The 27,933-nt window shown below is 38.3% G+C and overlaps 1 protein-coding gene across 3 annotated transcripts; it reads left to right on the plus strand.

Moving 5' to 3' along the window:
• Positions 1-26,703, plus strand: LOC308412310 (protein tweety homolog 2-like). 3 transcript variants are annotated; one of them, XM_080906565.1, is made up of 15 exons: positions 1-110; positions 229-435; positions 3,303-3,475; positions 8,192-8,303; positions 13,906-14,126; positions 17,232-17,327; positions 18,818-18,890; positions 20,778-20,847; positions 20,945-21,000; positions 22,170-22,262; positions 22,346-22,438; positions 23,357-23,499; positions 23,617-23,802; positions 23,900-23,978; positions 25,278-26,703. In XM_080906565.1, the coding sequence occupies exons 2-15, from the start codon at positions 307-309 to the stop codon at positions 25,356-25,358; spliced, it is 1,605 nt and encodes a 534-aa protein (XP_080762691.1). In that variant the 5' UTR covers positions 1-110; positions 229-306; the 3' UTR covers positions 25,359-26,703. The 3 variants fall into 3 exon arrangements, with proteins under 3 accessions (XP_080762691.1, XP_080762689.1, XP_080762690.1); XM_080906564.1 differs by having other exon boundaries at positions 8-137; XM_080906563.1 differs by having other exon boundaries at positions 4-435.
• The last annotated feature ends 1,230 nt before the right edge of the window (positions 26,704-27,933 follow it).

Below are 27,933 nucleotides of genomic sequence, written 5' to 3' on the forward strand. Positions count from 1 at the left end.
ATGTTTTTTTTTTCTAGTTGTAAGACAGCAGTTCATTCACAACTATGGGAGCCGAGGTGGAAAATAGTGATACTCAGCCAAAAGAAGAAGTTCCGCTTTGAGACTTTGTGGTAATTTCACAGATTGGAAGTCTATGGGTAGTGCATCTTTTATATTTTATTTATTTAGTTAGTTTATTTATTATTTTCAGTTTTTTATTATCATTATTTTGCTTTTCATCAAACCCAGGAATATTTCAGTGCCAACATCTCTGAAGGAAGCCCGTCGTCAGTGGTTTTGGCGGATTGACTTTTCCACGAAGTAGTAATGGCTACTGCAAGGACTGATTATGTTGCTCCATGGTGGACTTACTGGCTGCACAATTTCCCTCACTTCAATTTCTTTTTCCAGACGGTCGACAGCACTTTCAAACCGGAGGAGGCGAGCTATCAGCAGGTTGGTAACTGTAGTTGTGGGTAGAGGCGCACGTATTTTCAAAATAATCTCACTAGAAAATCAGGGCTGTTGTCCATCAGAGACTTTCAAAAGCAGTAGTAGGCATATTTAGATATGCCGTTACACAAAAACTAGGCAGTCTGCTTCGGTTACATGTAGCTTTTCTATTAACCCTCTCTGAGAGCCACCAGTGTGTCTCCCTCAAATGTTTGATCCAGATATTGGAGCGTTAAGAACCGACGTCGTCCTGCAGTTCTCACATGATAGGACACATGACCTGTATTAACTAAGCTGGCTCATGTAGTAAACAACAGTATTCCGGTATGTGTGTTTTCTGTGTGATACAGAATTAAGACAGGTTCTATAGATTATATTTTTTGTCATACTGGTCCAATACAATTTCATTTGTACATTTAATCAGCTGTATGTTTGGACTCCTATAACCTCTTAAAAAACATGGAGAAAACTATAGTAGAAGCAACACCACGAGAGCGATGACAGCGTTTTTCCTATCAACTGCAGTGAGGATGGGTTGACAGATTTGATTTTAATTCAAATAATTCATGATGAATTCATATTAGCCAGACAATGAACGTTGCATTAGTTAATTTATGACAGCAAAAAAAAACTTGTGGTCGGCTAATTTCTTTTGTGGCAAAAAGTACTCTTTACAGATCTAATTAAAAATAATATTTATTAACATATTAGTTTATCATACAAAAACAAGCTTCCTACACCACTTATTTCCTGCACCGTGTTCTAAAACAAATGCAGAAAGCACTCCAAAACTAGCATTACATCCTCCTTTGACCCCGGGTTGTTTATGAGTTGAAAATTCATCACCAAGAGACATCCCCTGTTGGTCCTTCACTATAGTCTTCTGTTGAGGTCCATCATTGAATCCCAGCAGTGTCACATTACACTGACAAATCATAGATAGTCTAAAGCTCTTGCAGAGTCTTTTCTTTGGAACCTGGAAGTAATTACCAGTGTTCATTTGACACGCTGGTCTGCCTTTTTTTGTTTAGTTTTAGTTTTTTGTTTTTTAGGGAAAAGTGGAAAATTCAGAGCAGCTACAAATGCATTTTAAAGGCTTCTTGTCTGCTTTTTTAATTAAATTAAGCAGGCACACTTACACCTACTTTATACAAACACTCCTTTTGGAAGATAAAAGATAAATGACCTTGTGATGAATGACCGTACCATAATTGTTTTCTGTCTCACTTTTCCCCCCTCTAATGCATCTGTTGCCTTATTGTGGCAATGCATTAAGTGGAAATTTATGTGCCTAAATGTCTAATTACAAAACAATTGAGTGGAAAATTAGAGGAATGAGTGGAACTAGCAGCACCATATTTATGGGGGCCCTGAACTGAGTTCTAGTGACAGCCAACCATCAAGGACTACACAGCAACACAGGACTCACCAACAGTGTCCTCAAAAACAAGAAGGACATTATCGGATTAAATGCTCAGCCAGGAAGCGAGCTAAGGTGGAACAGCTTAGCTGGCACCGTTATTGTACTGCCTATTTAGTTTAAATAATGTTACAGTGTTGAGTGTTTGGTTTGCTTTGGAGTCACTTATTTTATTTTTTTAAATGAAGGCTTTAAAGTAGTTTGCATCAATAAGCTACAGAAAATTTTTATTGTGCTGCAATTCTTTGGTCCTCTTTGTTATGATTCAAGTTGCTCTATGTCAGGTTGAATAGCTGATAACCTAGTTTGTAAATGAAATGTATCAAATGCTAGCTTACTTGTTTGCAGAAAAACCCCCCAAATAGGGTTCAGAATGGCTTTGCTCGGAACAGAGTTTGAACAATGAAGGACCTTGGTAGAATATGCAAAATAATATCATTTAAATTCGGTTACAGTGTCAGTGCCTCCAAATGGAATAATTAGTCACAGACATTGTAGTCATAGAATAGCTCTGCTTAGTCAGCCGGAAAGAGACATTGTGAACTTGTGGGCATTAAAACTTCCAGCACTTAATATTTGCAAGTAAAATCAAGGTCTTGCTTTTCTTGTGATTGTTTTAAACTAACCAAGAGTTCAGATGTTATGCTTTTGAACTTGCAAAATGTTCTCAGCAGTGACGAACGCTGGAGATTTTCTGGGCTTAATACTTTTGTTCTAACACTAAGAGAAGGCTGCTAATATTTGTCAATCCCAGTACTATTGTGTAGTGTATAAAGACTTTAAAATGTTTAGGGGTTTTTATGATGGTGGTGTATAGACGGATTGACTGACAATGCTAAGATGCTATATGCATTGATTCATCTACAGTGTGCCTGTAAACTGGGAACAAAATTTAAAAAAACAAAGTTTTGTGCTTTTTCTCCATCAGTGGTTTCCCTTTTCTATCTGTCCTTCCGGCTTCAAATATTTTGTTCACTCAGAAATCACAAGACTTAATGAAAGGCTTTTGTGTCACATGACGACACCTCCCTACAGCCTTGAATCATTTCTGTTCTCCTCTGAGCCACAGTCCATATTTTGCTATGCCACTTCAAGGTTATCAAGGTTTACCCAGTTTCTTTAGCCCTCTTTGCTGCATGCAGCAATCAGTAGTGTTAATGCTGATGATATAAGTGAGATGGCTAAACTCCACCTTAGAAATATCTCTACACACAAGTGTTGGGTGATACTGATGGGCTGTCAGGCGACCTTTCGGGTGTTGAGAGTCAGCTAGTCTGACATTCTCAGACCACACATACTGTTTGACTCTTTTGATATTTGCAGAAGCAGTCTGCTGAAAAGCTCTTGACATATTTTTCAGGGTGAAATCACATCTTAATCATGACTTTAACAGATGGCATCTCTGTTTTTCTGGCACTTTTTTTTCCTCCTCTCCACACTTCTGCGTCAGTCTTTGATAATTCTAGCATGTGTTGGTGCAGTTGGTCTTGGGGTGAGCCTGCTGGTTCTGGCAGTATACGTGGTGTGCTTGTGCTGCTGCCGCAGGGACATCGATGAAGACACCAAAAGGCCTGATACCTGCTGTGTCACCTGGGTTGCCGTCATCACAGGTCTCATCATATGGTGAGTCAAAATGAACTGAGAACAACTGCATTGCTATTGTTGAATATGTAGCTAATAGTAAAGGAAGTTATGCTCACATTCTAATATGCTTTAAATTACTTTCAGCAGCTTCATGCATTTTTATTATGTTATTGATTTGTGAGGTTAGGATAAAACTGACAGTATTGCAGGCTGCAGGAACAAGAGCCCCACTGATTCTGCTTGCTGCAAAGTTTCAGCTCTTTCCATGTGTGGTGTACAAACACAACAGGTTTAGCTGCTCAGTTTCTGAGTGACAACGTCATAGCAGGTACGGTTAAATATTCTACCTTACCAGATTTTTGCAGCCAAGAATTTGGCTCTTATTTAGTTTTCGGTTGTACTGCCAAGCATTAACAGGCAGGGAGCATCCAGAAGACCTGCAGAGCCACCGTCCCTGACATAATTGCCCTTTTGCATAAGATTTAATACACTTGGAAAAAGATGTTTTGGCAGTAATCAAATTACTTCTCTAAAAAGCTTGATTGAATTTATGTAAAGATCCACTTAAGCTTGTGACAGTTTTGGTTTTTTAACTTTGTTAACTTTCTCTGTTCATATCCGGCCACTACCAAAGCACACACGGTTGTTTTGCAATACTAAGTGACTGGGCATGACACGGGTTAGCAAAGAAGCTCTGGTGTATACAAGCTCGTTACAGTGGATTACATTCATTTTAACAAAGGGAGTGCTGCATACGACATCCAGTTAAATAATATATCCATGAATAAAAATGATATTGAAATGACTTTAGATTGAGCAGAGTAAAAGTGCACTTTCAGTGAACTCTACTTATTCTACATCAAATTGTACTTGCAAATAAGAGATTATGAAGATGTTCTATTTGACGTATTTTTTGTTTTATGGTGCAGTCATTTTTTTCCAGCTGTGGCATGATCATTTCATCTGAGAGCGTGTTTGTTACATATTTCAGAGCAAAGGCAGACACGCAGTGAGACAGAAAAACCCCTTGTTTAAAAAGGCACTAACTGTCCAGCTTTTTTTTTTTTTTTTTTTTTTTTTTTTTTTTTTTGTCCTCTGCTGTATATCATGGGTTGTTTATTACATAAAATAGAGACTTCATTGTACTTTCATGTCATATCAGAAAGAGCTATTTATATTTCACGAGAACCCTATTCATTTTCCAGCTTTTAACTTGGCGTGATATTCGCAATGAATTAGATTTCAGTTGTGCTGTAGAACCTAAATAGAAAAAAGGGATTTAAGAGCTGCTGAACCTCTGCGGATGATTATTCCTGACCCCAGGAGGATGAATTGGGTAAATTATGGTTAGAAAATAAATCTAACATTGAAAAATCCCTTTCCTCCGTTGTTAGCCTCCGTTATCCACTTTATTATAGGTGCAGTGTGCTGGTCTCTCCAGAATCAAGGCATTGTTCTGTTATTACTTGTTCATCCAGTCCAACCATTTGTTCAGCTTAAGCTTTGAATACTAATGTACAAGCGTTTAGTTGCTGTACGGTCTGTGACGTGAGCCGTTCTTAGAGGAACAAAGCCAAATATCCTGGTGTGCACATTCTCTATGGTTTTATATCTTAGTGTGTTGGTTTCTATTAAACACCTACTGCTGCAGAGAACCTTTTTCCACAACCACAAAACACAAATGCCTCCCTGGAGGATTCACTGCCCCATAATGTCCTGTCTCATTACTGTTTTATTACTGTGTCATTAGTCGCCCCTTTATTGTGGCTGATGTGACACTAGGATGGCCACGGGGTTAATGAAGTGCTTATTGTCCAGACCACTACACATCAGCTGGAACACAGATGTCTTGAAAAGTCTGAAGTAAGGTCATTCAATTGTATTTATTTATTTATTAAAAAAAAAAACAGCTGAAAATGTTGTAATTCACTAAACAACATCGACACCATTTCAGATTGTGGTTGTTACACATTGTGTCCCCAGTGCCCCCTGTCCTAACCAGAGGGAGCTAGTTTAGTAGCGAAGAAACAGGCAGTGGGTTTTATTACTTACAATATAACAGCAGCAGGATTCTGGCAAACACAAAAAGAAACAGTGCCCTCTAAAAGTCTGTTCACAGTTGAATGAAATCTGATGTTTTTGTTGCTTCAGTCATTTAAAGTCAGCCATTCGATCAAAACAACAGTGAGACAAAGGTGAAGCTTATGTTTGAGCTTTTCTTTTCATACACGTGTTAACTATATTGTACAAATAGCTGTTTTAATGTTAAATCTCCTTTTCAAACCTGTACTGAACTAAGTTAGGAGAACAATGTCAAATGAAATGAAAGAAGTTAATGACGTTAATTATTTTTGCTCTTTTCATGCAAAGGCTCTTCAGTCCACTGACGTAACTAAATCTAATTTCATTTGGAAATGCATAACCAGCCTTTCAAAGCAGCGTCTTTCAGGATGTTACGAGAAGTCTTCAGTTTCCTCCCCAGCAGGTGATGTACTGTGGTGGTGTACAGTACAGGAGCAAAATGACAAAGAGAAATCTCATTGTCTAAAAATGTATGGACCTAAATGAGTGGTTTTTCTTTCAGAACTCCCCACGCTATTGTTCTACAAATATCTATTTCCTGTTCAAAATTACTCCTTTTTTGTTAGTTTTGTCCTTGTGCAGAAGAGAGATTTTTTTCTGTCATTGTCACTTCTTTGTGCTTTTGTGAGAACACATTCTGGTTTTAGTTGCAGTAAATGAAAGCTAGACACCTACTGAACTTTTGTCTGTGAACAGTCTATAAAAAAGAAAAAACCTAGGCAAAGACTAAAAACCAGTCGGTTAACTTACTTTTACAGTGCTGAAGACCAGTGAAGATCGACACAGGACAGCCATTCATGTGAAATGGCAAAATTACGCGTTCATGTGAAGATCATTATTTTAAATTGCTTGTTTTATTTGATACTCACTTTTTGATTTAAAACTCACTACACAACTTACATTAATGGCAAAACATTCAATGACACACTTTTGGAGGCAGGCGCATGCACGTAATGATTTATTTCACATGCCCAACCTGACAAGATGCATTAGAGTGTAAGATAAAATAAGAAGTCACAGAAGTTTAACTAACTTCTTCTGACTTAATTTTGTCTCACTGCGGAGGCTGTTAGCCGTGCCATATGCCTATCTGACTGTTTGTTTATGTGATTTGTAATTTTGCAGCACAGATTGTGTTAAAACTTCTCAGGATGAGTCACTGTGAGAGTTAACAAGGACTGCGTTTACCTGTGTGTGTGTGTGCGCGCGTGTGCGTGTGTGTGCATATGATATAAGAAAGGAGTCCAGCTCTGCACTTGTGCTGTCTGTGGTGTGACTGATGACTCTATCCCTCCATGCACCCCCAAAATGTATTTGGACATGTTACTCATGTCTATATACAGGGATTACTATTACCTACTGGAGAACTGTAACACTGCTCATGTAACTGTAGACTGTTAGCAGTAGGGGTGCATTTTCTTTGTCGGTTAGGACACTAATCCTCCCTATTACAGGGGCTGAGGCGTAGTTTCAAAAGGCTAAATGTAGGTAAGAAAAAGGGATTTTATATTCCATTTACATACCTGCTTGAATATCAAACAAAACATTTCATTATATTGTACAAGTCAGCCACCATTTTCTTTACACATATATAGCTTCAAAGGAGCCATACTTTCTTGTAATATTTTGCAATGAATTAATGGGATTAATTAGTGCTGTGTCTACACATAACAGAAAACTTGATTCCCAAAGAGCTATTGGTCAAAAACTTGGCATAGCATGTAATGTGTCTTTAAAAAGTTCGAGGTAACTAAACAAATGGAAGACACAAGAAGAAGTAGAAGGACTGAAAAACATATCTACAGCTCAGTAAGACTTGGGCCTTGCTGAGGGATGAATCCAAATTTGAATTTTTTTTCTTAATTAGTCATCAGTATTTATGTCATCAATACAGTTTTTAGAATTGATGGAATTGCAAGTGCGGAAAAGTACCGTCATGTTGATCCGATGCCCAATGCAGTCTGGAAAGCATCCAATTGACAACAATCCTAAACACACTCCCAATGCAGCAGAAGCATGCCTGGCCTACCCAGAATGCAGACATCAACATTAGTGAAGCAGTGAGGGATCATCTTGACAGACAATGGAACAAAATGCAGCCAACATCCAAAGAAGAGCTTTAAATGTCTTTCAAGAAGCCTGGAGAACTGTTCTTGAAGACTGCTTAGAGAAATTACAAGAAAGTCTGTTTCCCTTATATACTGTATTTCCATTTGTGATTGCACGTTTTAACAAATCACAGCACCCATTTCCTGCTTTGCTAGCAAAATGTAAGCAGGGGCTTAAAACTTTTGCACAGTACTGTATATTTAGTTGAAAAGCTTTTACTTGTACTGAAAAGTCATTTTCAGGTAAAGTGCAAAAGGTAAAGATAACAATAAGCAAAGCAGATGGAAACTGAAGAAAGGAAGAATATAAAATGCACTTTTATAATCTGCTGCGATTTTTTTTTTCTGCACATAATGTAGTGAGGGAAAAGAACAAATCAAAGCAGAACAAATTATACTCTTTGATAATATTACATTAACACATGCAGTATTGTTTAAAACTTACATCCCCTTTCTTTTTCTTTTTTAACTTAATGGCATTCATCTTAGTTCCACTGTAATGACCCCATACATACCAATATTTTCTTTTATTGATTTATTTTGTATGAATTTCTGTCTTCCCCAGTTCTGCTGTTGGAGTGGGTTTCTATGGGAACAGTGAAACCAACGATGGGGTGTACCAGATGAACTATTCACTCTACAATGCCAATCGCACACTGGGTAACATCAACAATCTGGTGAGAGAACCCTGCCAAACTCTGCTCTATATTTCTGCAATTGTAGAATCATAAAAATCAAACGTGTTGTGTTCTCAAATGCTTTGTTTATAACAGCTGAGTAATTGTGGGATGAACTGGCAAAGTGTGTATCAGAGTTGTGTAAAAATACGAAAAAGAATTCTGCAGAGAAAATGCTTCATATATTACTGCCAATTACCAACAATCTGATGATGGCAGAAGCATAACGATAAAGCTCTGTTTTACAGCTGATAAACACCGCAGCTCCTCCACTTTAATGGGCCGTGCATCTGTCTCAATGCAGCAGCACCACCCCCACAGGGGGTCTGTATCCACTTTTTGTCACAGTAAAGGAATTGAGGTGCCTGCTGTCTCAGGATTTGTAAATAGGGATTGTTTCTGTACAAGTCCTGACCTGCATTCGAGGAAGTTGTTTGGGAGGCTTAGGGTTGATGTGGGAAAGGAAGAGGAAGGAGTGCAAAGGCATCAGAAAAGGGCCTTGCAAGAAGCAATAATCACAATGAGCAGGGAGAGGATTAACTCCCATCTGCAGTGCATTAATGGATGCTAAGCTTCTGCTCTTTCGATCACGCTCAGTCTCACTATCTCCACTATATGTGTGTGTTTGTGTACATGGTGGTGTCGGTATCACACGTGCTCTTAAAGTCCTGATGTGCACACATATTGTATTAATGTATGAACACAAACAGATTAGTGATCATGTAAATATAAAAAGATGCATATTTCCTCATTTTTGGTTAGAAAGTAAGGTCTTGATTTGGTGTAATGGTCATAGGGAAAGCTCTGTTAGTTTATACCTTCATTGATATAAATGTGCCTGACAACATTTATCACCACAAACATTTCTCTTTGTCATGCAATATTCAGCAGCATCACAAACTGTAGCCTCAAAAATGAGGTTGGATCGACACCTCTCTAAAGCAGTTTCACACACAAACTAAAACATTATGGCCTTCATAATAGGCTGTATATATTTCTGGGCCCTTGTGTTGTACTATATTATTTTGAGCTTGGTAGAGCAAATAACCTGGAAAAGGGTGTAGTGCTTTTGTGCTGTGGGAAGTAAATGGGATTTGGCTTTGGTGATTCTGCATCCTTGCTACTGATGCTCTCTGAGGTATCTTGGTATTGATTTGATCCTAGAGCATGATGTACTGTATACTATGGCTGCATGAGAAGCTTAGATGTTCCCCCGGGGATACAAAAGCATTCTCTGTAAAATTATAGTTTGATGCAGTGTACTCTACTTACAGAGCTGATGAGCTTACTGACGGGTACTCCTGCAAATCTGAAGGTGCTTTAACTTGTGTTTGGTTGTGTTCTTGACCTTTCATTGATATTTTATTGGATTAAAGTTAATTATTTCAGTAATTTGCTTTAATATAAAGACTATTTTCCTTTTCTATTTTGCATTTTACATTCTGAGTTAATATCATATCTGTCGAGTAAAGTAAATGGGAATGAGGACAACCAATCTCTACTTCCCCGGGGCTCCAGTGAGGGTTGAGATTTACAGTAGGAGCTGTTTAGCTCTACTGATTGCTTTGTAAGGCTCTTCTAATCACAAAATATGCACTCTTACACTCTGCGAGGGATTATCATGCATCATAGAAGGAAATATTTGATAAGGAAGACAATTTTCCCTTTGCTATTGAGGCTTTGAATGTTCACAGCAATCTATATTTCATCCTTATATTCAGTGTTCAGGTTGCAATATTAAGGGCTCTTCAGTGCTTCCGCAAAATTATGGATGAGAAAACATGGGAGCCATACTCGATAAAAATGTGTGCCTCCAATATACAGCAGTGGTAACTCTCTTACATATAATTCTTCTTCTTTTGAAAGTGAAAGCTGGCTTGTGATTCTTGGAACAAAATGATTGCGGCTTCCTGCACCATACATCAGTTCCCTTTAAATGTCTCTCCTCAGGGTCTTATTTCTCAATGTATAACCTCACTTCACTTTAAAGTGCTATATTTTGTTTTATTGTCACACCTAATACAGTTAATCTTATATAAAAATCACTGAAGGCATTAAGCAGAACAATTCGGTTGCATGTTAAATTGGGCTTTTGAGCAGAGCCGCTCTGAGCCCCAAATCGGTCTCATTTAACAGTCATGTCCAAAATGGAGACTCCTCCTTGTGACCCGCTTTCAGTAAAAGCGAGCTTTAATCCATTTTAAAGAAAGACGGGACAGTCGAGATTAGGGAAATGTGGATCACCCAGAGCAGCTAGCTGATTGATCCAATTTCTCACAGGCAGGCAGACTGGCTTGCAGATAAGATTTGAGGCATTGTGGCAGGAGCTGTGAGGGATGATGAACATAGAGGTGGGAGTGAGAACACTTTACTGGCAATCGTACGCTCCACCCCTTGGGATAGCTGGATTGAAAATGGGCTTTATCTTTGGTGCATCTCTACATGGATCAACTTTCTAAGGTCTTACTCAAACCATCAGGCACTTCAGCTCAGTAAAATTTAATCAGAAGTATTTGAAAAGTTGAAGTGTCAAGGAGAAGTAGATACGTGTTTATCTTTGTGGTGAGTTTTCATAGTGTGAGAATACACAGGCTTCCTCAGAATTCTTCAATGTGTTGAAGAAGCCGTGGTTATAATGGAGGAAAGATAATAGATAACAAAAGCAGAGCTGCTGCATACTGTCACAGATTAGAATACAGAAAGTAGCATCTGTTCAGAATTAGTGGGGCCTCCTACTCACTGTAACGTTAAGTGCTCTAGCAAAGTCATTTTGGTGGGGGTGTCAAACTAAACTGAGCTTTGGAGATCTCGAAGGGATTTTTTTAAATATCTAAAAGTACATAATTTTTTGCCAAAAATCAAGCTTGTTTTTTAATCATTGTTGAAGGTTTTTCCTTAAACAGATAAATAGTCCAGCACAAAGACTGGAAATTGCAAACTTGCCTCAATCTAAAGATACACAGATCCACCGATATTCTTTTAAACGGTTTGAAAATAATTCACCATTATTAGCAACAGAGATTGGCATAGAGTCCCCGCTTAGAGCTAGATGCAGCTGGGCACAGCCCAGGTTGTAATATAACAGATGTTAGGCTGTTTTACCCAGTGTCTAGTCTTTGTGCAAAAGTTAAACCGACAGGAACATGTTGCTCCCTGTTGTTTATCCGACTGATGATAATCTCAATCTGGCCAATTTCTTTCCTATTCCATCCCTGTGTAAAAGTATCAGTAAAAATAGAAGGCCACACATTGCAAATTCCAACCAAATTCCAGTTTTAGAAAGACGAGATATGAAATGTGTTCGTATTTATTGCTTTCAAAAAGTATCTGCCTTTCATGCAGGTCAGTGAAATCGGTGAAACGTGCCAAATTTTAACTAGTGCAGTATCCACAATGCACTCACCAGACACTGACATGATCGCATGGTTGCTGCAGATTTGTCAGCTGCACATCCATGTTGTGAATCTCCCACTCCACACATCCCAGAGTAGCATTATTGGATTGAGTTCTGGTGACTGCACAGGCCATTTGAGTACAGTGAACTCACTGTCTGTCAGGAAACCAGAATGAGATGACCTGAGATGAGATGATCTGAAAAAACATTGTGATGTGCTTGCTTTGGTGTTATATTTTCACTTTCAACAGTAGGATTACCCTTCCATTCACATTTGCAGAGCAGATTGTGTTACTAATAGAGATGGACCGATCCGATATTACCGGTACGTATCGGTCCGATACTGACGTAAATTACTGATCGGGTATCGGAGAGAAATAAAAAATGTAATCCGATCCATTAAATATCAAAAAAGCACCTCACAAAACTTGTGACATGGCCTAACTCGGCTCATAACCGTAGCACGTCGGAGCAGTATGCGTCACGTGATAGAGCGGCTGTGTGTATTTGTAGCCTCGCTACCAATCTGGCATTTCATCTCTGAGGAAGTGATCCCAGAGAGAAGTAAAGCAAGTGTGTAAGTTCATCTCTGAATGTTTGCAAAGCATCCCCGCGTTAAGCTTAACAACCGATATATGGAGCGACTGCCTCTCTCTCTCCCTCTCCTGCTGCTACTTCAATCATGAAACAGATCAATGATCAGCCTATTGGCTTTTCTGTCACGAGTCCGTCTCTCTTGTTTGTTTTTGGCCCACTTCGCGCCAGAAAGAGGAAACCAGCAGCTGAACAACAGCAGCACGTTGAAGCTTAAGCTGTTGTTAGAATTTATTTAATATTACTTTGTACACCAAGATCCTTTTCTACGTAGCTGACGGCTGGTAACTGTGCAGGGGCGGATCTAGCAAAGTTTAGCCAGGGGGCCGATAGGGCATTAACAGGGAAAAGGGGGGCACAAAGACATACTTTTCTTTCTTATTCTCATTTAAAATGTCGAGCTTTTAATAAATAATTATCTGAATCTTACACCCAAAGTTTTAATCTGATGTAAAATGTATAGAAGTCCATTACTGGATATAGTAACTATTAAGTCTAATATACCCTAGTAAGCTATACTACTTTTTCCTCTGGGAAGGTACCATCTGTGCAGTCTGCAGTTCTGTTGAAGAAAGATGTTGAATCTATTTAATTATTCTTGAAAAATAATTTATTTCTGTGCATTTTTTTCACACTGCATCAAATTAAAGTTGATTACATCGATTAAGCATCACGAGGTGGAGGGTGGGTGGTTCCCTTTTTTTGCTGGGAGTTTGCAACCCTATTAGTTAGGTTGCTTAATATGTCTGCTATGTACTCTTTAAGATACCAGAATAGGGAGGATGGAGGAGGTTTAACTTTATTAGATTGATCAGTGTTGCTAAACTATGAAATATTTTGGGTGCAGTGTATTTTTTGCATACAGGTATAACAGAATAGCTTTAGTGTTTGTTTGTTTTTTAACTTGAGTATGAACTATACAAAAAGCAGCAAGATATTAAAAAAACAGTTTTATTGATTAAAAAACACACTATATCGGAGTCATATCGGTATCGGCAGATGTCCAAATTTATGATATCGGTATCGGACATTAAAAAAGTGGTATCGTGCCATCTCCAGTTACTAATATCACTTTAAAAGAGAATAATACACATAATGAGGTCAAGATATTGTGGTTTTAACTCTGTTTCCCATTAGTGTTTAAATCTACTTGTTTCTAGTTCTGTTGCTGCTGTGAAAGTAGAAGCATTTGCTGTGTCACATTTTTTTTTATTTCTTTTTCTTTTTTTCTTGTTCAAATAAAAAAGGAAAATGTATTTGCTCTTTTCTTCCATGCTTCCACCCACACTGTTCTCACTATCAAAGACCTGTGTGATAAGAGGTCTCCCCGGTTTTCTTATCAGTATTCTACTCTAACATTGTTTATCTGAATAAAACACATGGTTGAGGAGAAAAGTTAATCTTTTCTCGAGTGAGTGCTTTGTTTCTTTCACCTTTCTCTATATTTTCAATCAGCTTTTAAAAGAATATTTGTTTATGAGTTTATATTCCTGTTTCATTCTGACCCTATTTTCTCTTTTACTTCTTTTGACCCCTTTTGCCTTTTTATTTTGTCCTCGTGGTCTTCTATTCATTCTTTATGTTTTTTATTTCTCTTTGCTTTTTGTTTTTTAGGTTGCAGGCTCACTGGGCAATGTGGAAACTGCACTCAAACAGCACCTGGAACGCCTGGATGAGATCTTTTCTACGAGGCCTGACTACCTTCAAGCTTTACGTTTTATGCAGCTGATGGTCAACAATGTCATCCGTGAGCTGACTGTTCTTCCAGACATCAACAAAACCAATTTCGACTTGGCAGCCATTGCAGACCAGACAGCCTTCATTGAGTATTACAGGTAGGTGGTGCCTTAATACATCCCCTGGGTAGTTCACTTTTCTTTTCTTTTTTTTATCTGCATGTGAATGAAGTAAATGCACTGCTCAGAATGGGACTGTAAGTGATCCAGAACAGGCACAGCAGATGGGATTTTATTGATCTCCCATCCGGAACACAGACCGGAAAAGCTATTTTTCCTAATTGCTAAATAAATGAAAGCTGAAATTGAGCTTTTCCCCCCACTGTGCGGGTTCAACTCTAATATGAATTGCTCTCATAAAACGTTATACGTGGCAGAGTGACTATTAGGCTGTTAATGAGCTCCTTACCTGCAGACTTGTGCTCACATTCATTCCAATTATAATACTGATGCTGTTTTCTTTTTAAGAAATGTGTTCATTTCAAAATGTTAAGAGGGATAAAAAGAATCAAATCAGAAAACAGAAAAAAAATATTAAACTCAATCAGTAATAAATTATTCCAAATGAATAAAAAAATATTCGGTTGTTAGTGGAGACTAATTTAGAAAGCTTAAAATGCTGCTGTAACAAACTGTGAATCAATTCTTATGATCTTCTGTTGATTCTTTTTATATTTAGGTGCATAAGACTTTAAAGACAGATCATGCTGTGCACTAAGGTTTCCAGCAAGCCTGTTCCCCACTTTATTTTAAGCATAGATTTGAATCGATGAAAATATGTTCCTTCAGGGTGATGTGGTAGCTTCAGCTGTAGGAATTCATTTATTAGTGACACAAGAGGCTCCTGAGTCACACTTGCCTAATGCCACTCAGGAGCTAGGGTTTATCTTGTGTCAGTGTGGGGGATCATACAATATAATTGTCATCTTAGATGTTAACTAAAGTGCTGTTTATAGGTTCAGCTGATAGAATACGCTCACCAGCTGCTTCATTACACCTTACTAGTACCAGGTTGACACCCTTTTGCCTTCAGAACTGCCTTAATTATTTGCATCATATAATCAGTAAGGTGCTGGAAACATTCCTCAGAGATTTTGTTGCACATCCACGATGCGAATCTCTGGTTCCACAAGAGTTCCAAAGGTGCTTTATTGGACTGAGACCTGGTGACTTGCTTTTCTTTCCCATAACTATAGATACAGAATAGCTTCATGTCTTCAACCTGTAGCCATCCCATTGATATGCTTGATATGCTACATAATTTTATTGAGCTAATGCAACTGTGTTCAGTGTGTTCAGAGATACTCTTCTGCATATCTGTGGTATAATGAGTAGTTATTTGAAATACTCAGACTGCCCTGACTGTGGAGCTGAAAGTATGCCAAGAAAATATGCCACAAACTACTAGAACCAACCTGAATTGTTGATATAGAACAGGATGACTCCGTGTTTTCTTACTACCAACATCAACTTCTGACCCTATCATCCAAATGTTTTAGAAGAAATCAAGACTCATCCAGTCAGGTAGCAACTCCAATAATCTGTTGTCCAATTTTAGTGAGCTCATGCAAATTATAAACTCAGTTCCTGCCTTACCATGTTGTGTGTTCAGAGATGCTCTCATGCATATCTTTTGTTATAATGAGTGGTTATTTGAAATACTCAGACCACTTTTCTCCCAGCTTGCATGCCAGAAGTAGATTGTTTAGGTGTTTATGTTAATGGTCCAACATGTTTTCCAATACACCAGCCAGTAAAAGCTGGATGAAAGGTGAAATATTGAAAAAAATGAAAGATTATACTACTTATGCTGATGAAGGTAAAAAAAAATTGTACATTATGGAGGTATTTTATTGCAAACATTTCTTACAAGTGCTTCAGTATACACAGTTAAATTAAATCACTTTCCCTAAAGTTGTGAATATATGCATTCCTCCTGCATGTGTAGCCGAGTGCACCAAGGTAGTTAAAAGCACCATTTATTTCAGGCTCATTTCTCCGTCTCTGTGGAAACCTGTTTGAGTCACCTAGCCCATAGTTATGTACAGAGTAGGTAGTTTTAGACATCATCGGATGCATTCAGTTTGTTTACAGAGGATTTGGGTGTTTGTGCCACATACTAAAGGTTTTTGATGCAGTTGAGCTCCTCTGTAATAACTGTCTTATATAAAACTTCATTCTACGTGTTTGAACACCTTAATAACTCTTTCATCTATTTGAACTTGAGTGATAAGATAAGATAATTATTCTTTTTTGTTAAATATGTGTATAGGTTATGGAATTCCCTTTGAATGGGATGTACATGTTTCTGTATTTTCATCTATTCCTTTATATCAGCTACAGTATTGATGTCTGTTATTCATGACATTTGAAAAAGTTCAAACATAGCTGCCATTGTACCACCGGTAGAGACATAATATCCGTTCCATTAATTGCATGCATCCATACTCCCATACTCACTGCAGATATTTGACACCAATCTTCTGGGTCATAATCGAGTTTCATGCAGCTATTGGATTGTGAGCTTGGACTCCTGTTTTGCCAGTGCAAACAGCAAATGTCATTATTCAAGACAACAAAAAGACAAAATATTCACAGTTATAATCAAAGTGATGGTTTTGTGAACTCGTTGACTTTCAGACTGAAATATCCCAACACTTACTTGAACCTGCTAATTATGGTTGGTCATAAGTCAAACTGTAAAAAGGGCTGGGAGAGTATATTGCGTCACCTTGAGGATCTTGTCATTGTATTTCTAATGGCCATTTTAAGCATAATCATGTTCAACACAATGCCGCTAAAAGACCATAATGTCCAATTCTTGGAAATTATAGATTTTTTTTTTTCCCAGTATGCTGGAATTGTGGAGCTAACAAATAGTCATAGTCATTTTTCTGTGTTTGGCTGGTCAGACCACACAAACGTACACACAAACATTGGCTAGTCTATTCCTGTGAAGGACATTTTCAAAGGAAAATTAAAAATTAATGTATATAGATTTCTGGTGTTGAATTATTAAACCAACAAGCCGGAAATTACCTGAAACAGATGGGCTGTAACTATGCGACATGAATGCTGATAAACTACACAAAGCTCTCACGAGTACTGTTGCAGACATATGTTCAGCCAGTACTTCCTGGTGCTTGTAAATTTGCATGAAATATGCCGTCTGTAGATAAAATTCTTATTTTTCATGTCTTGTAGATGGCTGATTTATTTGCTGCTACTGATCCTGGATCTGGTTATCTGCTTGGCCATGTGCTTGGGTATGGCCAAGCATTCTCAGTATCTGCTGATCATGTAGGTACCCTGACTGTTTCTGTGAAGGTATTCTCTGTACTGTACGTCTTTTGTGTGAGTTCTTTCCTTCTCTTTTTTCACCCCCCTCGCAATACATCTTTGTTTTCATCTGCCTTTTCTCACAGACTTCAGACAGACAGGGCGCCAGTCAGCTTCTCTGGCACCGTATAGGTCACTCCATTAACAACAAAAATGATAGCATTACTTCTTCAAATAGCACTTACAAAGGCACTGGGCCTTACTCCTCTCCTCAGTGAATTGTCTTATTTCCACATGCAGGTGAAGGCCACCTCTGTCACACACACACACACACACACACACACACACACACACACACACACACACACACACACACACACACACACATTAAACCAAGTGAAGTAAAATGCAAACCTCTGAAAGAAGAGTTGAACATTTGATTTAGTGAATTGCCACAGGTATTTTGAACCAACACTGATGTCTGACCAGCATACCCACAATTCAGACTTCCCTTCCCATTTGCCCAATTTATTGCAACCTGCGTGTCAGTGTTAGCAGATGATGCTCAGGCTCGCTCTTCACATCCCTCTCTGATGGGTTTCACTAATGCCTATTGATCGGCTGAGTAGGATGAATCTGCTCCCTTAACTAATTATTAAGTGCTCTCAGCCTACTTTATTGGTGCTTTCAAGAAGGTCCGTGGAGTGAGTTGAGAAGCAAAGCCCTCTTCTGCCTTTTTTTTTTTTTTACATTCATCTGGGTGAGGGGGAAGCATCCTCTTCCTTTTTATTGTTTCGTCTACTTCATGTTCATAGCCTCTTTCTTTTTCTTTTTTTTTCAAGCTTATGCCAGTGGTCTCTTGTAAAACTCGTACTTGTGAGCTCTTCCACAGTGTTTACTTGACTTTGTTGAACTTGTCACTCTTTTTCAACAAAAGGAATCAGATAAAAGAAGGGTCAGAGAAAGCAAAGGTTGCAGGAGCTTTTGGTTGACTGTGACACCTTGTAGTGATTGGCAGCTTATGTAACATGATTGATAGAAAATACAGGGAATAAAAGTGCTGGAATGCAGCAGGGATGCACGAATGACCAAAGAAACAAATCTCAAGTGGTATTATCCTTTGTTTTGGCATTAAGTGTTCTATTGAGCAGTTACTAAATTTCATATTACTTCGTTTTCTTTTTTTAATCTTCTTTTTGCTAAAGCTTTTTTAAAAGAAAAAAAATATAGGGATATTAAGATAAGAATGCAAAGAATTACAAGTTCATTTATATTTGTATCACTTACAATGCACCATGTGAGCTGAGCCTCTGTCTCCAGGCAGAAGGAGAACAAGTCCCAAAACAGAAGCAGAGAAACTGGAAAGATTTAATTAAATTAACAGGGTAAAAACATGGGGCTGAATATCAGTGGCACAAAGGAAAACTGATTCATCTGATTCTGTGATTTATGTGATTCTCCCTATATCTCTTAATCTGTCACCCTCACTCCCATGTGCTGTTTTCCACTAGGATCATTGGTTTTGTTATACTGTCTCTGATTCTGAGCTGGGCCTCACTGGGAGTTGACACTGCTACAGCCGTGGTAAGAAAACTATACTTCTGCTACTTCTGAAGTACACTTCAAACTTTGATTAGAAATATTGAAATTAGACTGTTGGGGTTCTAAATAAACCCCAAACAAGTGCCTGCCAGTAAAACTGGACAATACATGAACATCTTAGCAGCTTAAAAAGTGTCTGTGTCTGTTTGTCTAGATTACAATGGCTTGCTTTCCAAGGTCACCCAGGCAGTAAAGCTGATTACACATCCTTAGTTTTTTAGGTCCATCATCCCTTAGCCTTCCTGTAAACCAAGAACTTTTGTTCCTTTAATTGCTGCCTCTGCTTTCTTCAGAATCTCTTTTGTGATCGTCCAAAGTTTCATTTTATCTTTCAGGCTCCCCTTATTTCTGAAAGATTGTTCTCTCTTCCTGGTTGTACACCATGTGTTCGGAGCATCTGGACTTGGTGTGTTTAATGGTGCTCTTATTAGGGACAGTGTCTGGGGTACAAAAAAATAATAATAACCCGTTTGTTCCAGCATTCCTCCATCCCCCACGCCGAGAAACCAAACATCTGTGGATTATCCTGCTGGATCTGACATCTGGACAGCTGTTTTAAGTGAGGCAGTAAAAGAGAGGGTGAAACAGAGCGGGGAAGATAGCATATTTTAACCTGAAATTAACTACATGCGTGCGATTCACAGACATCTGTGGTTCTCTGTGAGCTTCTCTGCAGATGTAAAGCCAAATGTGCGAAATCCTGGACAGCGTCTGTTGCTTTGCTCCCCTCATTATAGTTGAAAAAGGACTCTGCAGTAAAACTTCTGACCTTTCAGGCTTAACGCTTGTTGTTCTAGCATGCAGCTCTCCCTCCAACTCTGTTTTGTCTTAAGTTGAGGTACTCTCAATGCAATCTGTGACTAGCTCTTGTTATAGGAAATCTAGTCACAGTTGTTTATCAAAAAACAGTCTTGAATGATTGAAGCTGAAATGTAGGACAGCATGCAAAACAAGCTAGAAAACATATTGCACCTGCACATCATTATTAAAAAAAAAAAGAGAGAGAAAAACCTGCATGTGCAAAAACACAGTGCATTTTGAAAGGAAGGTGGATGATGGTTGTGTCCTAGAAAATATTCATAAATTTATACATATTTGATGAGGCTTAGCATAAACAAAATGTCCCCGATAGTATAATGAGATAATGGTGCCTCGCATGGTGCTGTACGGTTTTTGCAGAAAACAAAGTCACATGGTCACAGTTGAGTTAAGGGTGTGTTGAACATCTGAAAGTAAAATGGGGTAAGTAGAAAGGCTAGAACAGGAAGTAGAACTGATTTTTGTGTAAGCCTAAGTTTTTCTTTCTTTTTTTATTTGTAATTTCATACTGTACTGTTTAACTTTTGATTGGCTATTGTCTTTTGAGTTATCATTTACATTGAGAAGCTCTAGAAATATTTTTCTTTATTGGAGATGTCATAAAATAAGAACGGATATAAAACTGATGTTGGATCCTTCACCATAACAGATTCTTTGTTCGCTTTTAACTTAATAAATTTAAAGAGTATCTTGTTTCCCCAGCTGTGAATTATCCATGCATATGACAAAGCATTCTGGTTATTTTTTGTTATATTTGCTTTTTTATAATAGCTTTGTGTGGGTTATTTTATGTTCTGGGTACTAAGTGTGCAGCAATTGCATGATCTTGACCCCTAACTGTTTATGCATGCACATTAGCAGCTCTCTGGGGAAGAATTAAAACGCGTGGAAATATTTAGTAGATTTCACCCATGGTCAGCAAAGTGTGACATGCTCTACACGGTCAATGATGTTTAAAGTCTGTTCCTATACCACACAGTTTTTGCACTTTATATGTGCTTCCTGGTGTATATAATAGGAGGTTGTTTTTTTCCCTTTTTTTTCCTACAGGGTATAAGTGACTTTTGTGTGTCTCCAGACAAGTTTATTGTCAACCATACCAAGGATTTTCTAAGTGCAGGTAATTAATGTCCACAGACAGATTTGTACTGAAAACATCTCTCTGTCAATGGCTGTTTAAACAAAATGCTAATCTTTCTATTTCTTTCACCTTCTAGATGTTGCACACTATTATTTGTTTTGCAGTCCGAATCTACCAAACCCGTTTCAACAGGTACTGACTAAAAGTCCAATCTTAGCTTTGTGTTAGCACACTGCAGACTCTTATTATTCATTTATTTACCATTAGATGCCAAGCATCTATATCTTTTTGGAGGCCAAAGTGAGCCTGATTTAATCATGCAAAATGCTAAAGTTTGATAAAGTATGCTTCTTTTTGTATAGGTGTATAAAAACTATCTGCATCTTATACCCTGTGCAAAGTTTTTTCCCCTTGGTACTCCTGCTAGAAACATTTTTATTCAATTTTCTGACATCCTGCATTAAGCCAGCCGCTCTTCATAGAGCACTCAAGTTGTGTTGGTTTATTTTTGAGTTTAAATATATAAATCATCATTTTTTGTTTGTATGCCTTTTCAAAGAAACATTGAGAACCTTTTGCATGTTCCAAACAAGCTAATTATTGGTGTCTGAAATGCAGATAAATTGTTTTCTGAAGAGAAACTGCAGACAGCTGTCATACAGTCTCAATAAAACCAGTTTGAATAACACAACCTTGGCACTTAACTCCTGCTATTCAGAACTCACTTAGACATATAGCCTCGTCTAATAAACATCCATCCATGTTTGGTTCTCTGTGTGTTTTCTTTTGCTTTAATTGTGAATCTGATGCCCAGATTCAAGTTATATCCATTTTCCTGTCACACACACTTTCCTGGCAACATTTCAGAGAATTTAGTGCTTCTTCTTATGTTTTGTATTATTTGTATAGTCTGAGGATTTCTTTTGCATGAGTGATTCTGCATCTGTGTGACATCTATTCACTGATTTTTGTGGAGGATAAATACATGACCAGTAGTTATTACATGCATTACATGCTTGGTTATCATCGTACCCATTTATGGATTAAACTGATGCTTGTTAAGTAGGTAAGGATGATCCTTTCTCTGATGGCCTAGTTGGTATAAATATTACTCTTTTGTTTGTGCTATGGGTTGGTGGTGCTAATGGGAGGTGGGAGAGTGGTGGGCGAGACGGTTGGTGGCAAAAGATAATCTGTCTGGAAACAAATGTGTCCTCTGTTAAGCACATGATAAAGCCTTACTTAACACCAAATTACTTGTTGACATGCTGCTCTTAAACAATACCCTCTTTATTAAGATCCTCTTATTGTTTGTGGTGGATATCTATGTGTGTGATGCTGGAGTGATTATGTTTTCCCAGTCTTTGACAACTTGCCAGCGCTCCCTGACTACCATGCAAATCCAGATTCAAGGCTTGCTGCAGTTCTCTGTGCGGGTCTTTCCCACTGCTGAGGTACGCAGCTGGCTAACAGACTTTCACACTAGACTGTGGAAATGTGTGTATCATCTTCTCCCCTTTTATACCTTGTTGTACAGAGAGACCTTTTGGGAATCCAACGACTATTAAACTCAACAGAGTTCAGTCTACACAAGCTAACAGCCTTGCTGGACTGCCGTGGGCTACATAAGGTAAGGTCAGATTCTGACCAGGACACTTTTTAATGGGACTGCTTTGTAGCGTAGCTCAAAGCCACTCAGAGGGCCAGCTTGACTGATTTTTCCGAACATTATCTCTATGTACTTCACATACGCTGACATTTATATACACCACTCAAATTGTCAGTCACCGCGTATGTAACAGACCGACTATTTGCCGCCTCCAGTTTTTCCAGACTGAAAAAGGAATGAAATGGCTTTTGCAGGTTTCATTTTGTCAGAGTTTTATCATTTAATGAAAATAGCATCTCATCTGCTGTGATACGAGTCTGCTGTGGTAATGGGAACCCAAGAAGCAGGTTTCTGGATCAGCAGAGTCTCTGGTAATTCTATTAAATCCTTCCTATCAGAGATTAAACAAATCCATAAAGATAAGCTAAGATATTAGGGCTGCCTTATTGTTAGATCAGGTTCAGATTGGGGACTTACTCAAAATGATGGTTAATGGAGGGCTACAAACATTCCATAGTTATGTGTAATGAACATCAGTAATGAGGATCCGCAAATATAGGCTTATGCAGTAACTGAGTACACATGCCAGACAAATTCAAAGACTGTTTCTCAGAGCTTGTTAGTCAAATATAACGAGCAATGCGAAATGAGAATGCATCTGTGTAATGCATATCATCAGAGTAACATGAGCTTGTCTGCGTGTCTCAGTTCTGCCTTTTGGTACCTCTGCTGTGAAATCCTGCAGCCCTACTGCCCTCCTCAGAGAGGTGGTTAAATTTCAGATTCAGTTGTAACATTGTTCATGGTCTAAACATAGACATAATCTGGCCTTTTTAAGGAATTTAATATTATTTGCACAGGTGTCATTTGTCAAAGGTAATACAGTATGTCCGCTAGTGACTCACCGTATTGACTGTGTGCATGTATATATCCTTCTAGGACTATCTTGATACCCTCATGGGTGTGTGCTATGATGGGGTGGAAGGGCTCCTCTACCTCTCTTTGTTTTCTCTTCTGGCTGCCTGCGCACTCTCTGCCATGCTGTGTGTAATTTTCCGAGTGTGGACACTAATGGGCAGCAGGTCAGTGCTGAGCGACCCCGTTACCCCATTAGTAATGCCTACAGTGCACTTCTGCAAAGTGTTAACGCATGCACTCTCTCTTTCTGTCTCTGTGCGCGGGTGTACACTTTCATGCAGGGAAAAAGAGTACGATGACATAGATGAGGAGGATCCATTCAACCCCCAAGCTCGTCGGCTATCCTATAACCCCCGAAGGTCCAACACGCACAGTTTCTGTAGCTATACCACAAGCCTTGGCAGCCAGGCCAGCCTTCATCCACCTCCTCAGTCAACTTCTAGTGTAGTGTCACCCCCTGAATACATGTAAGTTTAATAGCAAATGATGACGCTGCTTATTTTTTCTTGTTTTATTAATGTATGTGTTTCACCTCTGTCTAATGTCTTTCCCCTTGTTTCACAGGAATCAGTCCATGCTGTTTGGAGGAACCCCTCGGTATGAGAATGTACCACTGATAGGGAGAGGATCCCCGCCTCCCTCGGTGCGTTGGCCCTACGGGGCTCTAGTGTCCCTAGTTTAATGGCAGTGATGGCATAGTTGGCCTCAGCCCCACTACAGTACTAACAAGAAGCATGTGCCAGAAATGTAGCAATGTTGATACACTGCACACAACCTCAACAGTTAATGAAGGGAGTTATGTTGCTCTGTAAATGATGGAAGACTGACATCTACTGGCTGTTGACTGAAGTGTGTTCATTTTTAGTGCATTACTAATCTATAACTACAGTCATATATCCTTTTTACATTTGGCGGTTTTCACTGGACTGTATTTCTGGTTCTCAAAAAGGAATAGTTTAGGTCAGATTAGAGATCTAAAGATGAAACAAGCAATACTGCCAGCTCAATCTCACATCATGTATCTATTTTTAAAGGAGGGGCCTCATAGTCTAGAAGTGCATGGTGTGCATCCAATGCTGGGGCTAAATGATAAATAATAGATAGAACACTTGTAAATCCACAGTTAAAGTCTCTGTTGGTTGGTTTTCTTTTATATTAAGTTTTCTGCTTGTGTGGCTGACTCAGTGCTTCAACAGCTTTCACAGTGTGCCAAAGACTTGAAACACCGTTTGAGGTGTGAGAGCGTGAACGTGGACTATGCTCAAACCTATTCTTTCCTCTATAAATCACATTTTCAGCATGCATCAAGATGTGTTATTTGTTCCTGTTACTTAAATGTTTGCTATTTTGGAAAACATATTTGCAGTACGTTTGTTTTTCTGTTGTTATTTAATTTATTTAATTTTCTGTGACGTTTCTGTGATTTTCTTATCCTTTATATAATCAGTTTCTCAATAAGGCATCTAAATATTGAATATTAACCAATGTTTTCTACCCACTTTTTTAAAATGTCCATTCTTTGACTTATTGTTTCACTCTTGTCTGACTTAATTTGCTTGATTTTTGTATGTTTCCCCCCCTGCAAACCTTTCTAATGATGGTTGCTATGCAAAATGTTTATAACTTGTATCTCAAAGCTCAGGGACCCTTTTAAAGCTCCATAGTACCTCAGCTTCCTGGCACTGTTTAACCCACAGAGTGTTGCATGTGAGTGTAACTTATTCTAACTTGTTATGCCCTCCTGCTTTTTAACTTCTCGCATCATTATAGTACTATCCCCTGATTCCACAACTCTTGATTAAAGACTAGCTTATAATTAAAACAGGTGTTCTGCAAGCTTAGATCTGTTAATAACATATTAATATGTCATATGCTATCAAAGGTGCTTTTTTAAAGTCCATATGTTCTAAACTGATTTTTTTCTCATATATTTCTCTGGCAGTATTCACCCAGCATGAGAGCTACCTATCTATCCATGACTGATGCCCAGATTAGACACTTTGGGACTGATTTTCGGGTGTAGCCTGCTGTCTACTGAATCCCTTTCAGTACTTCATCTGAGATGCTAAGCTTCAACCGACAAGGCTGTCGTCACGGTATAACTCTGTTTGCAGGAGTGACAGCCCGCCGTCCCAATCTGAGACATTAAAGCAGGCAATATGAGGTAGTTGCCTCACTGACACACTAATGCAGTCCCTGGAAAGCACTGAAAGTTTTTAATATAGAGGACTGTTCAGTTTCATCTGAAGGCTGTTGTTGTTGTCGTTATCATGGTTTATGGAAATACTGTTGCTCAAATGTAAGCTTTTCTATGAACCAAAATCCGCAGTCTTTGAACTCTTTTCAGTATTCTGGTGGTGTGCATGGATATAATCATCGGTCAGTATTTTGATGTAAAGTGAGTGGCTGGCTTCCATCATGGCATTTGATTTTTTTTTTTTTTTTTTTTTTTTTTTTTTTTTGCTTTATCCTTCTGTTTGGCAGCAATATCGTTTCTTTTTTGTCCTTTTTGTAATTTCCAAGGGTGCGATTTGAAAGGATACAGGAAAAAATGAATGAGTTAATAAAACAAATACCAAGTATTATAGTTTTGTTTTCATTAGCCAAAGATGCCTTTAACAAAAAGTCAGATGGGCATAGATGATAAAATAATAACTGACTGTTATCACTATTAAAGCAAAATTGGCCATACAAGTAATTATAAAGAAACTTTGGAATGCAGAACTCAGTGCTACTAGTTAGCTTTTAAAGAATAAACTGAATATGCAAGGAACATTCTCTACTTTATTAAATAAATGTGTTATGTCTGGGTTTTTTTCATGTTTGCTAATGTGTACAGAAAGTCTCATGATTAAATGCTATATTCAGACTTGTTGATCCATTGTTTACTTATTAGCTCTCCACTGATGGCTTAGAAAGACCTGCTGCAGTAATTTCATTAGTGTGGCTGGGATTTGGTGTGATAACCTGTACCTGGAGATATAGTATGGGGCAATGGGAGTCTTAGAGGCATGGTTCTCTGTCAGCTCTTCGAAAGAGCAGACTTCTCAAGAATCAAAAAATGCACAACACACAACTGCAAACCAGTGTCCTTGAAGTATTCACCTGTTTCACTTCAATATAATAAAATTGTTCTTTATGCTACAAGACTTTGACCACTTCAGAATCTTATTCTTCTCTATGCACCTTGGGAATAGAATAAACTGCGTCAGAGATCCCTAACTTGATACATTTCTGGCTGTAGTCAGTGTTGGTGAAAAGTGTGGTCAGAAATGTTTTCTGTAACACATTGATCGGAGAGGCTGCTGTGTCCTGCAGTGCACCTGTAAGTCTATGTAGTGTTATAAGTTGAACTGAAATAAACCAATAAACTCTTTGTAAGCTGTTGACTTAATTGGCTGGGCAGCCGCTGATCAAAACAAAAAGTGCAGATCACAGGGATTACACTATAGTAGGGATTAAGTCTTGTTTTTCCAAAGCTCTAATAGGTAAGGTTGGCTTGAACCAAATGCCTTTCATCTTGTTCCTACAGTTCCCTTCACACTGCCAAGCAATACTGATTTTTTTCTATCTATTGAAATACTATTCTTCACCTATAGTTGATGGTATACATGTAAAATATGTCTTTTTGAAGTACAGTTATTTTCCAAAGCATGCCCCTCAGCCCAGCACACTTTATTCTGCATATTATTTATGAATCACAGAAAAATGGTAGTGTTATGAGTAAGAAAAATTACATTCGGGGATGTCTATGTTACAACAGCCAAGACATTAAACTCAACCTACCACAAAACACAAATAAACTAGTAATTAGTAAAAAAAATAAAAAATAGTTTGTACAGTACTAACAACTTTAAAAGTCAATATTTGCTTTGACCACCTTTAATCTTCAGCACAGCCTTAACTCTCTTAGGTAAGCTTTCTTGTCATTTCTTTAAGTAGTCTTCAGATCATTTCTTTGTATTATGGCTGTGTTTTGTTCTGTTCTCTGTCAAACTGATCTCACGCTGCTTCAGTGATGTTAAGGTCTGGGCACTGGGGAGCCCAGGGCATGACTGATACTGTTCCATTGTGTGTTTTCTATCCAGGTATGTGTTTGCTGTGTTTGGGATCATTTTCATGCTGAAAAATAAAGCTGCAGGCAACCAGTTCCTTTCCAGATAGTATTGCATGTTGGATCAAAATCTGATGATACTTATCTATATTCATAATTCCAACAATATCAACATTTGACAAGATCCCCCAACAACCAACACTGGCTGAAATGTAGCCCTGGATCATGATAGAGCCTCTATGTTTGACAGATGGATGCTAACTATTGTACCACTTGCCTGACCTTCTCCATACATACAGTATTGACCCAAATTTCACATTTGAGTTCATCACTCCATGAGGCCTGTTGCCAATGATTTTCAGCCTAGTTCTCATGTAATCTGGCATAACCTGACACAATAAATATACACTTTGGTATGTCACATTTTTTGTCTAATAGCTGAGAATCATTTTGGTGCAAGAATACAGTTTTATGGCTGTTTAACCGTTTTATCTTTGATATTTTTTGTAGATTCAACTAAAGAAATGGGAACTAAATGTTTTTC

This window comes from Rhamphochromis sp. 'chilingali', assembly GCF_963969265.1.
Source record: "Rhamphochromis sp. 'chilingali' genome assembly, chromosome: 15".
Lineage (NCBI taxonomy): Eukaryota > Metazoa > Chordata > Actinopteri > Cichliformes > Cichlidae > Rhamphochromis > Rhamphochromis sp. 'chilingali'.

Excerpts from the sequence above, each read along its gene's own strand:
- LOC308412310 (XM_080906565.1), top strand. The coding sequence starts at position 307 with ATGGCTACTGCAAGGACTGATTATGTTGCTCCATGGTGGACTTACTGG. Across the intron at positions 17,328-18,817 it reads TCTCAGTATCTGCTGATCAT|GATCATTGGTTTTGTTATAC; the intron begins GTAGGTACCCTG and ends GTTTTCCACTAG. Across the intron at positions 22,439-23,356 it reads ACTGCCGTGGGCTACATAAG|GACTATCTTGATACCCTCAT; the intron begins GTAAGGTCAGAT and ends ATATCCTTCTAG.